Here is a 15,850-nt window from a genome sequence, read left to right on the forward strand (position 1 = left end):
GAGAGAGGAAAGAGAGCCACCTCCTATAACTCAGGGCAGGGTCAGGCTCAGAAAGAAACTTCTGCTTTCTTTTACCTTCCAACTTTACATTATGCCAAGACTGAAGGAACCACTTCTCTATCACAACCTCTAAGTTACTGCCGCGTTCCTAATTCACAGCAAAGGGTCTGAGGAAGACAGCAGCTCAATCTCTCTAACAACCCACTGCTTTATCTTAGTTTTCTGTCTATCTTGGTAGAACACATAGCAGCAGTTCGAAAGGCTGCCATGCATAAGGCTTGCAAGGGAGAAAATGGAAACTACTGTGACCTTGTCTGGGAAGCAATGTGCTCTAAAGGGAAGAGAGTAGTAAATGTCAGTTCCAATGGCTTTGGCTGAAAAATGTAAAGCACAAAAATGGAATAAAACCAACTACTAACATCTAGGCCCAGTGTAGGGCTGTAATTATGCCCCCACTGCACAGAGGTTGCCTTCAGAGAGCACCAGAGAATAGCTGAAAATGCTCACGGAAGCTGTACTCGTACTGCTGTCTCTGTACACTAACTGTGCCCTCAAATAAAACCCTGTGACGTTTCTTCCTTTCGTTGCGGCCCCCACTGACAGCAGCAGGGTGGGGGGACACGTCGGGGGAATCTCCGGTACAGGTCCCGGCGGAGGGAGGGCTGAAGAGCCGGTCATGGCCGCCAGAGGGCAGCCGGCCCCGCTGCGGAGCTGCGAGCTCAGCTACTTGGAGGTAGGAAGTGGTTCCGCGGAGCTCTGCATCTCTTCAGGCAGCGCTTCTCCATAAATAAGGGTGCACTTGTTATCCGGGAGGGAATCTGGCAGGCCCACCCCTGTGCACTGATGCCTTAGGAACACAGCTTGCAGCTGTCACTACTTATAAGAAAACAAACGACAAATTAGGTTGAACAACTGGCCTGTGCGGGGATGAATGAAAGGGTGAAAGCCATGGAAAAGGAAATATAATGTGCACAGTGCACAAATGTTGAGTCTGTGACCACATCCAGAAATGAGAGTTTCTGCAGACAGCCCTGGGAGTGTGCTTGCATGTATGTTTGAAGGTCTGCACAAAGCTCCACTAAGTCATAGAATCATTAAGGTTGAAAAGATCATCCAGTCCAATCATCCACCTACCACCAATACTGCCCACTGACCGTTCCCCTCATTGCCACATCACACCTCCAGAAATTGTGACTCCACCAGCACCCTGTCAGCCTGTGCCAGTGCCCAATCACTGCTCTTGAGAAGATGGTTTTCCTAATATCCAGCCTGCTTCCCCTGCAGCATCTTGAGGCCATTCCCTCTCGTCCTCTTGCTGTTTCCTGTGAGAAGAGGCCGACTCCCAGCCCACCACAGCCCCCAGTCAGGGAGCTGCAGAGAGCAGTGAGGTTTCCCCTGAGCTCCTCTTCTCCACACTGAACAATCCCAGCTCCCTCAGCCGCTCCCCATCGCACCCCATTGTGCTCCAGACCCCTCACAGCTCCGTTCCCTTCTCTGCACGCTCCCAGCCTCCACGCCTGCATTGCAGCGAGGGGCCCAACGCCGAGCACAGCGCCGAGCTGCGGCCTCGCAGAGCTGAGTGCAGGGGACGCTCACCTCCCGCTCCTGCTGGCTGCGCTGCTGCTGACACAGCCAGGCTGCCGTCGGCCTTCTCGGCCACCTGGGCACACTGCTGGCTCACGCCCAGCCGAGCGCCGACCGACAGCCGCGGCTCCTTTCCCTCCGCACAGCTTGCAGCCGCTCTGCCCCAAGCCTGCGGCGCCGCGTGGGGTTGTTGTGGCCGAAGCGCAGGAGCCGGCACTCGGCTGCTTGAGCTCCGTCCCGTTGGCCTCAGCCCAGCCATCGGCCTGTCCAGGTCCCTCTGTAGGGCTGCCTGCCCTCGGGCAGATGCACGCTTCCCCCCACGTGGAGCTGTCTGCAAACCTGCTGGGATGCACTCAGTGCCCTCATGCACATCATCAATAAGGGCACTGAACAGGACGGCCCCAACGCCGACCCCTGGGGAACCCAGCAGTGCACCCAGTTCTTTGCCCAGCAGAGTGCAGATCTCCAGGCCATGGGCTGCAATTTGTCCAGGAGAACACAGCATGTGTTGCTCCCCGATACCGCTCTTCAATGCCCATCTCAGCCCGTTCCATTCCTGACTCTAAACCCCCTGCTCTAACAGCCCAGACTGTAGCAAACTCGGTTGCATTTTGCTGACGTTCTCTAGAGCAAAAGCTGCGCTCGGCACGGCACCGCGGAGCAACGCAGCGTCCCTTCGCGCCGGGCATCGCGGGAGGCGCTGCGGAGCCGTCCGCTCCGGGCCCCGGATGGAGCCGCCCCGCCATGGCACCGCCCGCAGCGCGCCTGGCTCGGCTGTCCCGCACCGCCAGCTTCAGCGCCTGCCACCGCCTGCACAGGTGAGGGGGGTCCGCAGGGTGCCGCTGGGCCCCGTCCCGTCGCCGTGCTTTGTGTTGCACGGGGAAGCTCCGCCGGCTTCGTTCGTTCGTTAGTACGGAGTAGCGCTGGTTACAGTTCTGGCACTTCCTACCAGGAACCCGAATGGTTTTGTGCTGTTCACGCATGAATTGCAGCTGGGGTGAGGCGGTCGGTACGGAACTGCAAACATGAGCACAAAAGCAAAGCCAAAAAAAAAAAAAAAAAAAGTCATCGATGTCATTGTGTCTTCATGGGTTGAATGGGGTGGGACTTGGTGATCCGTGCCAGGGTGAGCTTTGTGCTGTACTCCCTCTGTGCTGCCCTTGGGGTGGGAGAAGCTATGTGTGGATTCGGGGAGGGTGTGAGTCACTGAATGGCTCAAGTTAGAGGGGACCTTAAAGACCATTTGGTACCAACCCCTTGCCATAGGCAGGGCTGCCACCCACCAGCTCAGGCTGCCCAGCATCTCATCCAACCTGGCCTTATTCCCATCCAACTTGGCCTTATCTCACCCAGCCTCGCCTGGGGTGAGCAATGGGAGGAGCTGGGACACACAGATGGGGTGACACCATGAAAATCTGCACTCTGAAATGCCTTGTCTGCCTCCTGCAGTAAATCACTGAGTGATGAAGAAAACCTGAAACTCTTTGGGAAGTGCAACAATCCCAATGGCCACGGGCACAACTACAAGGGTAAGGGATTGGCTTCCACATGTGCACGTGTGCATATTGCTCCTCATGGACGTAGGGCTGTCCCAGGGGTCAGAAGAATGGCTTCTGTAACTCAGGACCACCACTCCTAATGCAGTGGATAACTTTTCCTTAAAGGGTTGTGCTTGTAAGTGTTGTGCAGCCTGCACCTGGTGAGGTACTGCTGAATGGGTTGTCTGCCTCCATCACCAGTGGGGTTTGTTCTGAGGCTCATGGTGTCACATGCATGACGTGATAATTCCTTTTTTTTTTTTTTTAATTTCAGTTATAGTCACTGTGCGTGGAGAGGTGAGTGTTCTCGGCGTTCCTTCATTCCTTGCAGCAGTTGGCAGTGGGGCAATGGGGCCCTGTCTCCAGCAGATCCAGCTCAGTTGCTGGGTTTCCTGTGCTGTGTGCATCACTGTGGGAAGTTTTCAACAATCAGCTGTTCACCTTGCCCATAACGACGCTGAGGTTGCTGAGGTTAGATTGGATTGGATTGTTAAGGATAGATATTAGGAAGGAGTGATCGGACAGTGGCACAGGCTGTGCAGGGAAGTGGTGGAGTCACTGTCCCTGCAGGAGTTCAGGAAGTGTGGACTGAGGGACGTGGTCAGTGGGCAGTATTGGTGGTAGGTGGAAGGACTGGATGGTCTTAGAGCTTTTCTCCAACCTTTCTGATTCTATATTCTGTGTGTTGCAGGCAGCCTTTTCCCCCTGATGTCAGGGAGCAGAGCCATAAGCTGCTGTGTGCACATACAGGGGCAGAGTAGGGACTCAGTATGTGAAGGTGAAGAGGGATTTTTCTTGTGGCCCTGATTCATGCCGGCTCAGAGCAGCCTTGGTAACAAGGGCCTGTAGCTAGGTTACTAATCTGCCTTCTGTTTTCTCTCCAGATTGACCCCGTCTCAGGAATGGTTATAAACCTGACAGACCTGAAAGCGTACATGCAGGTAAAGCACCCCTCTCCCAGACACCCCTGTGTTAGAGATGGGCTGTTTGTCTGGTGGAAACATGGTGAGTTAATAATGGTGGGAAATAAAGAAGAAATGAAGGAGTGATTTAGGATTGAAGTGTTTTAACGCAGTGATGTGAGGCAGTGCCATGTCTCAGCTGGGAGGTTAATGGATGGATGCAGGGACGTCTGTACATTTCTGTACAGACTGCTGCCCGGTGCATGGTGTTGGAGCCGGGACACCTCTCTTTCTGCAGCAGGCGATCATTGAGCCACTCGACCACAAAAACCTGGATAAGGACGTGCCCTACTTCGCTGAGGTGGTGAGGTGGGTGGAGGTCTGGGGGCCTGCAGGGCTGGGCAGCGATCTGCGGGGCTCAGTCCTCGGCTGGGGTAGCGCTGTGGGTGCCATCACTGACGGTTCTGAGTCTGCTGCTGTTTCGCTCCCAGCACCACAGAGAACGTTGCAGTGTTCATCTGGGAAAACCTCAAGAGGCTCCTGCCTGTGGGAATGCTCTATAAAGTCAAAGTGTACGAAACAGACCAGAACATTGTGGTCTATAAAGGAGAAGAAACGATTTCTGAGAGGTGAAATGAGCCGAAGCTCAACTGGTTGGAAACTGACACCTGCTCACGTCAGTGACAGCATCAGCCCTGCTCACCTGTGTGCTGAAGTGAAGCCTTGGTTATGTACTGCAAAAGAACCAACCAACGTAATTCTTCTGCCAGAAATCTTGCAGCAGTTTGGGTTATCACAATTCATTGATACATCTGCCTTTATCCAAGACATTCTGGTTTCATAAAACCAGATTGCTGAGCTGATGTGCAATCTGCAATTGTACCATGCTAAATAAAGCAGCTCTCCAGAGAGGAGGTGGCTTGGTAGTGTGTATGTCTTAGAATCATAGAACAGCTTAGGTTGGAGGGACCTTAAAGATCATCTAAGTACAAACCCCCGGCCGTGGGCAGGGCTGCCCCCCACCAGCTCAGGCTGCCCAGGGCCCCATCCCACCTGGCCTGGAGTGCCTGCAGGGATGGGGCACCCACAGCTCTCTGGGCAGCAGTGCCAGCGCCTCACTGCTCTCTCTGTGAAAAATGCCCCCGACATCTAATCTAAATCTCCCCTTTTTAAGTTTAAAACCATTTTCCCTTGTCCTGTCACTGTCTACCCATGTAAAAAGTTGACCTAAATACGGCTTATTGGCCCATATTAGGGTGCTTTGAGACTATGCTCACTGTAGACTCCCAAAAGCTTTTTGGCACAAGCAGCAAGATAAGGTGTGCTTTTGTTCAGCAATTCTGTAGGAACAGCATGAAGCTCTCCTTTTCTGGAGGAAGCAGCCAGTGAGTGCTCCCACTGCAGCGATCAGCAGCTGTGTGGTGTTTTCACCATCAGAACCCCATACTGGAAAGCTCATGTAGACACTCAGTGTGCACCAACCACTGGGGCTGCTGCTTCCACGGCCTCCTGCAGCTGGGTGCTTACAGAGGATGGGGCTGTGACTGAGCGCCAGCCAGTTCTTCTGAAGGTTCCTGAAATTGTAGGCATACTGTGAAATCAAAGAGCTGGAAGAGGAATGCATGTAAAACCAGTTGGGGAACAACGGTGCAGTTCAGCTGGCTGCGACGAGGGCCTCCCACCTGCCAGCCCAGGCAGGAGCAGCTCTGTGTGTGATTCCCCATCACATGAGCAATGTGCCAAGTGGTACTGAGAGTCATTGGGAGGTATGGCCACAAAGAACAACTAAATGTATGTAATTTAAAAGGTGATACCCAGAGTAATAATTCATGAGCTCTACAAGGAAGTTTGTGGCTGAGTAATGACAGCAAACAGCACCACTTGGAAAGGTTTAATGAAGCTTGCCTAATAGTTCACCTTTGGCTGGAATGTGCTGGTTACAGCTCTAGAAAATACTTTGACTGCTTTCTTTTAAACTGTGGCTGCTAGGAAGAGGATGGTCCTGTGCCTTCATCCATTATTGCTCAGATGTTGTGGCCAGGCGTGGCTCAGGGCCCCGGTGACCTCATCCTCTGTAACAGCAGAGCTGCAGAGCTCTGGCGCTGCCTCCTGTCCTCCTAAGGGCAGCGCTTTGGGAGCTGAAGGCTCTGCAGCAGTTGTGTCTGACCCACACAGCTGCACAGCCTGGCTCCAGGTGTGCACCCAGCGCTCACAGCGCACACACAGCAGAGCGCCATGGTCACTGCGTGGCTGAACCCAGGGCACAGGGGGTTGGCAGTGCATGTACTAGAGAACAACTGTGTGCAAGCATGAAGCACAGGAAGAGTAAGATTTAGTCAAACATCTCTGACCAACACCGTGAGACCACACTGAAAGCTGCAGCCACTGCCACCAAACCACACTGATGTGTAGCTTCACAGCAAGGTCACACATCCCAATGGTTTGATGGCTTTGTTGCCCTCTGTTTTTAATGTAGTAAAATATTAAAAATTAAAATAAGCTTTATTAGTTATGTACATTAACTACCTTGTATAGTTAATGAGGGCTGCTCTGAAAGTAATGCCTCCTGTTTTATGATGTCAGCCCACCACATCAGAGGCGGATGCTGGTGGTGCAGCAGTAGAGGTTGAACCCTCCCACCAAGATCCATTGCATGTTGTTGCCATGTGACAGATGGCAGCAGAGGGGCAGTCTGACACAATGGTGTCTGACATGGAAGGGCAGATGAAGCAAAGGTGTGGAATTGAATTCTTCCATGCAGAAAAAATGGCACCCAGTGGCATCCATCAATGCTTGGTGAACATTTCTGGAGACCAAAGAGTGGATGTGAGCACAGAGAGGGGTGGGCGGTGTGTTTCAGCACTGGTGACAGTGGTCACCTCTGCTGGGGCAGGTTTTGTCATGTGCAGCATGCAGCTCTTGTTCATTGCTGGTGAAAATGCACAGCTAGTGGTGGTGCCTAGGTAGAAAAGCAGTGTTCTGTAGCTGAGAACGTGCTCTATTCAATAGTGTTACTGTGCTCTTTGCATCTGATGTAGTTTCCATGCAAATAAGTGGAAGGCATTATTTGCAGTGCAGCCTATGCATACAGCCCGACATTTCCTCTTCACTCAGTGTGGCCCAGGGAAGCCAGAAGGTTGGACAGCCATGCTCTGCAGCATCACACAGGTGGGAGTGCTCAGATCTCAGCTGAAAGGGACACTGTGCTGCTGAGGGCACTGCAGCCCCCCATTTCTCACCACGTGGGACATGGCAGCCTTCGTTCTGGTTGGTGCTGCCCTGGGAGGCTGTGCCCCTTCTCTGGGTTCTGCTGTTCTCTCATTCTCTGGTGCGATGCCAGCCAGAGATGTCAGGCTGGCTAACCACTGTGATAAATGGTGCTGTGTGATTCACAAGTCCTTTGGATCTTTAGTACGTCATGGGAACCCAAACATACCACATGGTGGCTTTCTCAGAAGTGTAATGCAGCTATTGACAGTGATGACAATAAACAAGCACATGAGTATGGCAATGTACTATTTTTAGTGTGAAATTGGGTACTGGGCCAGAAAAAAATAACCTACATTTGTTTTACTGCAGTACAACACGCTGACAAAGTCCCGCAGTAACTGGGGAATTTGTATCTATTGCTGCACTGCATGTCCAGGAAGTACTCAGGTTCTTCTGTCTGATCTTGGGTACCAGGAGAAACTTCTCCAGAATAGTGTTTGGGCACTGGCACAGCTGCCCAGGGGGTGGTGGGGTCACCGTCCCTGGAGGTGTTCAGGAAATGTGGAGATGTGGCACTGAGGGACACGGTCATGTCCCAACATTGGTGGTAGGTGGGCAGTTGGACCTTAGGTGTCTTCTCCAACTTCAATGATTCTATGATCTGTCAGGTTTAAATTGCAGCAGAGCTGGAGTGATGGAAATAAAGAAGGGACTGGGAAATGGTGTGGGTGCCAGGGGCAGGCGGTGTTGGGATTGTGATGCCCCAGGGGTTCTGGTGCATGCCTTCTGCTCATAAGGGACTCAGTTTTTTCAGGAATGTGTGAGTCCATGCAGGAAAGTCTGTGGGAATCAACCTCCAAATTCATAGGCTGGGTACGGCTGTATAAAATTAGCTAGCATTGTTAAACATTAATCTGTGCTGTGACTTAGTTACTGAGTGATGAAATTGGCCATAGGAGAGCTGTTCAGGTGATGGGGGTGTCTGGGACAGCAATTAAAATTTCAAATCCAGTCCCAGGAGAGCTACTGTGGGAGCATGACTTCCAGCTTCAGCACACAGAAAACACGAATAACGGTATAATGATGGCAAGATCAGAAACATGCTGCACCGTATTTAGCAGGGAATGAGTGGAAGGTCCCCCTCCTGCCTTCCTGCCCCACACAGGGGCAGTGTTGCGGGGTGTGGGCAAGTACTGGGGCTGAGCCAAGTTCAGTGCCATTCCCAAGGATGTTGCTTGCATTTCACTATAGCCCCAACAATGACCGCGTTAATGAATAACCCACACAGTGCGTCCGATGGGGCAGCCCAGCTCTTCCTCCTGCAGCTCCAGGCTCATGGCGTGTGGTTCCGGGCCCTGTGTGCAGTGGGGAGGGCAGTGCTGGGGAGCAGGGAGCAGGCTTTGCCCTTGCACTGTGTCCTGTGTGCTCAGAGAGGGAAGGAACACGTGGTCACACCACATGTACAGGGATGCTGACGTGTAGCACTGGTTGGGGCATTTTCTGATGTTTGCATGCTTTGTCCTGCTACCTGATGTTCCTTTTACTGCTGTGGGTGTGCGTGTCCCTAAGTGCCATAAAGCCATTAGGATGGGAGGGTCAGCAGCCTATCACTGCACCGGAGGCAGGAGCTGTTTGTTCCCTCGCTGCAGTGGGGCTTGGGAAACTCAATGGCTGCTCTCAAAGTGATGCAGAAGCGTGCAGGGGTATGGCATGGCCCTTCCACTCTATGTGTTCTGCCCTTGGAGCTGGGGCTGCTGCTGCTGGGAGCGATGGGGCAGTGGGGAGCAGGAGCTGGAGCTGCTCCTTGTTCTGCATGGGTGGAAATGGAGCAAGGAAGGTTAATGTTTAATCCTGATGGTCAGGTTGCTCTCAGAATGAGTGATGCACTTCCTCTTGCTGTATCGAAGGTGAGAAATAGCAGTAGAAGGTTACGTCTGCATTCCAAGAGATTGGGGTTGTCATGATTTCTATGAAGCACTGAGCTTCCCTGGGTGGCATGAAGCTGCAGCAATCAGGGGAAGGGTGGAGAAGTGCTGCGGAGCTTTGTTGCTCACAGCTGCAGCTGTTCTAGTAATGCTTAAACAGCAGGAAATCCAGGACAGGAAAATGGGGGCATTTTGTGGGAGAAGGGGCTGCTGAAAGCATGAGGGATTTCTCATTCTCTGCACATAGGGAACGGTGCAGCCCAGTGCTCAGCATCCCAGCCTGCACCCCACCCTACACCTGGTAAGAGGTGTTGCCACAAGGTTACCTGGAACGGATTTGATACCTATTATCTGAGCTGTTATCTGACCAGATAGTCATATTGACAGGAAGATTAGAATAGAAAGGCAGTCTATTGCACTAAGTAGGATTTTATTGAGTGCTGTGTGCTTCTGTAGCAGAAGGTATAACATTATTCCAGTTACCTGGGAGCTGCTAATTAATCTGCCTGCAAAACCGAAGGCAACTGTAGTAGCTGGGCCACAAAGGTGTATTTCAGTGAAATTCTGTGAAACATTCCACAAGTGCGTGGATCACTCCATGCACGATGCAGTGGAAATGTCATCTGTAATACTGTGCTTGATTTTGTTCTAGGGACGGCCAACCTTACAAAGCGGCCAGCCCACGCCAGGGCTGGGAATAAGTGGAAATCAGCAGGGCTCCACCACAGCCTAACTATGAGAGGGAGGAACATCTCTTCTTTGAGGCAAGCCGTGGCTTTTCAGACAAAATCTGAACAAAAGTGGACTCGAGTGAGATATGTCCGCTTCAGAGCAACAAGATCCTCAGTGGGGAGCAGAGGGGCGCGTTGTGGGGAGGCAGCCAGGCTTTGGAGTCCGCAGGGCTGAGGGCTGAGGGCTGGGTTCAAGGACAGGTGAAGGCAAATTCCCCTTAAACGTGGCCATGAGCTGCAGGGGCAGACTGTGCTGGTTGGGGCTGGAGCCTGGCCGTGTCCCAGCCAGCAAACACTGCTCAGTGAAACAGCCAGCTTTTATTCTTTGGTTTATTTAGATTCACTTCAGAAAAAAAAAAAAAAAAAAAAAAAAAATAGTAATTACTTTCCAGAAGTTTGAAATTTCCTTCATAAACTCCATCCATATAAAAATACAAACGATAATAAAATCAAGACATTCAGTGGCCCATCCAATCTCATCTTGCAGCAGAAACTGCTACTGATTAAAAATAAAAACAAAAAAAAAAGAGAACAAACAAAAAAAAAAACCCCACCCGCTCCACCGTTCCAGAGAGCCAGAACCAAACCGAGGGAACTTTCCAGGACACAGAACAACTCTGCCCTGCCTGTGGCTCACAGACCTCTCTTCCAGCTCCTCAGCACACACCCGTATTAGGATGAGCAGAGGGCCTTTCTCTTCTCTTGAGCATTTTCATGCTTTTTTTTTTTTTTTTTTTTTTGTGCTTCACAGGACCCCAGGAGCTGAGGAAAGGATTAACCCACCCAGTGCCCCTGGTTAGAAGGGGTCTGCCCTCCTCAATCACCTTCTCCAGCTGTTCTGATCAGAGTGATCTCTGACTTGCTAATTTTGCAGCGTGTGCTGGCCCTGGGTGAGGGGAGTAAGGGGAGATCAGCTCTGTGGCCATAAACCCTTATAATCTAATGTAGAAATGCAGTTATCATCTTAATATGCATAAGAAGTGAGTGATTTTCCTGAGTAGATCAGCTGCCTGCCCTCCCACCTGTGGGTGAGGAGAGGAGCAGCACAGCTGGGTCATCTCCTCTCCCCATCTCCTAAGAGAGCAGTTTGCTTGTAGTGAGGAGCATCAGCAGCTGAGTGATGGCGATGAAGAAGAAGCTGCTCTGGATTGCGGAGACGGAGTCGGTGGTTGTCGAGGGTGTGGTTGGATCTGTTTGTGGAACTGAAAGAAACCCCCAGGGTAGATTAGAAGTGCAGAGGACCAGCTACAGACCTACTTGCTGTCATTTCTCAGAAATGTGTGTCAGACCTGCCGTACAGAGTGGGATGCATGAATATATCCACTGATGTGAATGGAGAATCATCAAGTTAGGCTTGAGGCTCCTGGGGGCAGGGGATCCCCTGGACTACAGAAACATTACCAGTGACGGCAAGCCACAATTTCTACTTCACTTCTGTGTGACAGAGAGAAGAGGGGGATAAAGTCTGCACCAATACTTGCAGAAATAGCCTTCTGCACTTAGAATCATAGAATCAGTAAGGTTGGAAAAGACCTGTAGGATCATCCAGTCCAACTGTCCACATACCAACACCACTGCCCACTAAACCGCGTCCCTGCGTACTCCACCTGCCTTTTCCTTAAAGACCTCCAAGTTTGGTGACCTCACTGGCAGCCCGTTCCAGTGCCTGACTGCTCTTTTGGAAGGAAAATTCTTCCTAATATACAACCTGCAACTTGTCTGTGGCTGTTTAGTGTCCCTTAAAGTTGAAAATGTTAGGAAATGTTCAAGTTCAGCAATAATCCTGAAGACCTTCTTGCCACTCTGGTGTCTTTGCCTTGTCTCCTGACTACTGGAGAAATGGGAAACCCAACACCACGGCACATTGCTCAGGGCACTGCTCACCCCACTGTGGGACCACCCCACTGCACCCTATTTATTTACCTTCCCGCAGAGTCACACTCTTGAACTCGGTGGAAGTGTTGTCAAAGATTATGTATACCCTATGGAAGGAGGAAAGAGAGGAAAAAGGGCATGAAGAACAGATTATGAGATGGGATGTGTATTGTGACCATCTGTTTCTTGTAACAGCAGTGTTCCTTGCAATCATTAGAGTAACGCGCTCTTGCATTCTTCCTTTTGGCAGATAAGGCCATTCAGGTTTCCTATGGTTTCCTTTGGCAAATATTTCCACTGATGCAGCTCCATTAGTGTTCATGGAAATAAGGGGTGTTCAATCCCTTAATTTCCATTGAACTAATTTACATCCCTATTGATGTGAGGAAGCCAGCAGGCTGGCAGTGGAGAGACCTCCAGATCTGGCTTTGCCGGAAATATTTCCTCGGTATTCTCAAGTGAAAATCTGGAGCAGGCACAAGGGTTTGTCACAGCTGCTGCTCTGGGGGTGGGATCCTGACTGTGGGCATTACCAGGAGCTGGCACAGGCAAGTACTATCCCAGCTGGATACTCAAAGGTGGGCATAGTGTTACCTTATTTCCACGGAAGATATGTTACTGCTTAGAGATGTCCAGTTTGCTGTTGCCAACAGATCTTCAGAGGCATTTAACATTGCTGTGTTAACATCACTGCAGTTTAGCACGTCTGTTACGTTCCATATTCCTGCAGTGGTATTTTCAGGGGACAAGGCTTGAAGTAAATACATGGTCACACTTCTGTCAGCAGTGTGGTTTCCTTCATCACTTATCGTAACTGCAAAGAGAGCAGGGGAGACAAGGTAAGTTGTCTGTCCTGTAGGACAGCTATCTCAGATCCCCTGCCTTCAGGGCTTTCAGCCAAGGGAGTGTTTGCTGGCACAGGGCTCTCTATGTGACACAGAGGCACAGGGAGAATGGTGTCCCCCTGCTAAAGCAAGAAGAGCCCCTCACCTCCCCCCTCCTCCTAAAAGAGGGATCTCTTCAGTCCCCATCTGCACTCCCTGCTATGGAGGATGACGACACCAAACCAAACCACAGCTCCAGTGAGGAAACCTTTTCTGGCTCCCATGCAAATGGCAGGGGTGGAAAATGCGCAGGGGATGACTGGTGAGCAGCCCATAGCTGACTGTGCCATCCCCACCCTGTTGCTTTCCCCACGTCTCCATCCCAGGTTGCTGATTCACGGCTGTGACAAGTCTGCGCAATGCTGCTGTGCACCACGCTGCTACTGCGGGCAGCAGTGGGGCTGTAAGCACACGGAGCAAGGGGAGACCTGCCTGCCAGCATTCAGCTGTGTACAGCTGTGTGTCCCACATGGCTGTAGTCCTCCTGGCCCTCAGAGTCCTTTGGGTGAGAGTGGCTTCAAGTGAAACCACTCAGGACTGCCAGAGATAGAGGAGATGGTGTGAGATGGCAGTGTCAGTCCCAAATCCTCCACTCAGAAAGAATCATAGCTCGAAGTAACAGCTGTAAGCAAAACCCTCTCCTGTGAAAAATGCAGCCACCTGCAGTGGTGCTCCCTGGGGAGAGGCACGAGGGAAGCTGTGCCTGTCCATCCCAGCAGAAAAGGAAGGGCTCAGGGTGTCCTTCTTTCCCTGCTCTCAGCGTTCGGATTTCTGAACCTTAAGGCAAAGGGATGCCTGTTGTCAGGTCTGGGAAGCAGGGCAAGGCTGCCATGTATGCTGGGACTGAATCTCTTACAGGATTAAAAGCCATTTTCTGTGATTGATGCTGAATGTGTGTCAACTGCAAAGCAACATCTTTTTTGTCTGTAGAGCCATTACTGCCAACAAGGGCAAAACTCAAGGAGGAAAGGGAACAAAACCACAAAGCAGCACCCCTCAAAATTCTGTGTTTTTGAGTCCTTCGTGTTTTTTGGCCAAAAGGTTAAGGTGGAAAAAAAAACCCCAAGGAAGGAAAGAGAATTTGAGGCTGATTGTATAGACATGGAATAGGAATAAACAGGGGACAAGTAGGAGAGCTATCTCCTGCCTGAAATAAAGAAAGCATCATTAGACCACACAGGTTCTGAGCACATCTAAGAACAGCTTAAGATTCAAGGATCCCAGAGGGTTAGGGGCAGCAGAGGAGGCACAGTGGGATGGAAGATGCTTACCCTGATAGCTTGTGTTGGCCATGTACTCCTCGGGCGTCACGGTCACTGAGAAATTGCTCTCAACTGAGAGATCCTTGACAAACTCACATTCTTCTATCTGCAGGTACGCAGGGATGAGCAGAGTCCCGAAGAGGAGGAATTGCAGCGAGAAGTGAGCTGCCATCATCCTCTTGGATGTCCCTGCTTCATGCACCTGGGAGCTGAGAAAGCCTGACATTTCCCAGCCCATTTATATGGAGATCTTGATGAGGTAAATGCAAATATTTCCCCCTCCCCATCCAGGTCGTTGTACACACCCCTGGTGGGAGGTTTCTCGTGGTTTTAGAGATTACTTCCTCCTGGCTGCTTGGCCTCTAGGTGAACTGTTTAAAATAAAGGGATGATGATCTGTGCGGGGGTAAAACCCACAGCAGGTGTATCATGGGGGAGTCCCAGGGATGTAAAGCAAGTCCCTGCTCGCCTGCTCCCCTGAGCCGCTTTTGTGTGCATTTGTGCAGGAGTCTCCATGACCTCTGCAGGAACCGCAGGCCGTGGAGACACAGAGCAGCACTGTGCTCCCACTGCCAGCCCCTGCCCTGCTTTCCTTAGTGACCAAACCAACCCATGCTGGCAGAGGTATCTGCAGACAGCTGGCTCAGCGAAACCTCTCGGATAGTGTTCTGTGCAAAGCAGCCCGAGCTTTGGTCTTCTCTCCCTCGGTGCTCCCATGGGCTGTTGGCAGGGATGTCAGAGGCTGGCTTTTGCAAGCACTCCTTGAGCCATCGGGGAGGTGACGGCGTGGGCTGATGGTGTCTTTCCACCCTGAAACCCAGGGTGCAGCACTCATCAGAGGTGTGGGGCTCATCAGTGCTGGTGGCAGGCCTGAGTCAGCAGGGAATGGTTTTCCTGCCTCCATCTGCCCCATGCTGGCAGCTCCCAGAGGCCCTCACTGCAGTTCTGCTGAACCCATCTGAATTCTGCCCAGCCTCTTCTGGGCTGGGAAACCCCTCAGTGCATTCCTTTCCCCTTCTCATCTTCCCTTTTTCCAACATCAAACCATCTCACACAGGCGGCTCCCTTTCGCCCCTCCTGTGATGTGTGTGATTGTGTTCAACATTTCAAACAAAAGCTGAGCAGAAGTGAAAGAAAGTACCAGAAAGAGAATAGATGAATTCAGGAAATGCAGGTGAGAAGGAAGCAGCAGAGAAGAGTGGGAGAAAAAGGGGATGCGTTGGGAAAGGTGGTGTGTTCTTGGTGACATTGACATGGGTCAGAGGTAAACTTTACCCTAATGCAAAGGGTATGGAGAAAATGAGAGATCGAGTTCTTTTGGCTCATTAAATTGGCTGAGGTCGTGGCCACATTTCCTGGTCACTTCTCCCTTCCTCCTACGTGTCCCTGAGCAAAGGAGGAAGGAGCCCAGAGGGTCACGGTCCCTCACAAACAGGGTCTGCTGCCCTGCAACAAACAGCTGGAGGAGCTCAAGAAAGGAAGGCAGCCAGCAGTGAGGGGATGGAGAGGGGAAAAACAGAGCAAGGTGAAAGCAGAGGGTTTTGCTAGCACAGCCTCACTGCTGTTTATCTGCCCTTGGGGGTTTCACACATGGTCTTGCAATAGCTCTGCGCCATTCTCTGCCAGTGAGGATGAGTCAGACTGGTGTCACTGGAGGAAGGGGTGCTGGAAACAGATACATTTGCTTCCGAGAGAGCGATTCATTTTGGAGAAAGAAAGGCAGGATGTGACGGTGTCACATATATCACAAGGAAGGTGATAACCATCACCAATCATCCAAAGCAAAAGAGATCTTTGTAAGCAGCAGTGGAAGTTGTGCGTTACACGATGTGTGCTGTGTGGGGATTTACAGTTTTGTTCCTCAACTGTGCAGATAGGTGAAAGCTGTATTTTCCATGGGAAGGGGAAAACTGATATCTGTCACGCTGAGGGGACATAG

General features: G+C 51.4%; 1 protein-coding gene across 1 annotated transcript; it reads left to right on the forward strand.

Moving 5' to 3' along the window:
- Positions 1 to 2,328: 2,328 nt before the first annotated feature.
- PTS (6-pyruvoyltetrahydropterin synthase) lies at positions 2,329 to 4,657 on the forward strand (the record flags this gene model as incomplete). The annotated part of the gene is made up of 6 exons (XM_079545816.1): positions 2,329 to 2,402; positions 3,034 to 3,113; positions 3,397 to 3,419; positions 4,007 to 4,063; positions 4,323 to 4,393; positions 4,516 to 4,657. 6 exons carry the CDS (start codon positions 2,329 to 2,331, stop codon positions 4,655 to 4,657), a joined length of 447 nt encoding a protein of 148 aa, XP_079401942.1.
- Positions 4,658 to 15,850: the final 11,193 nt, after the last annotated feature.

This window comes from Tetrao urogallus (genome assembly GCF_951394365.1).
Source record: "Tetrao urogallus genome assembly, chromosome: 22".
Lineage (NCBI taxonomy): Eukaryota > Metazoa > Chordata > Aves > Galliformes > Phasianidae > Tetrao > Tetrao urogallus.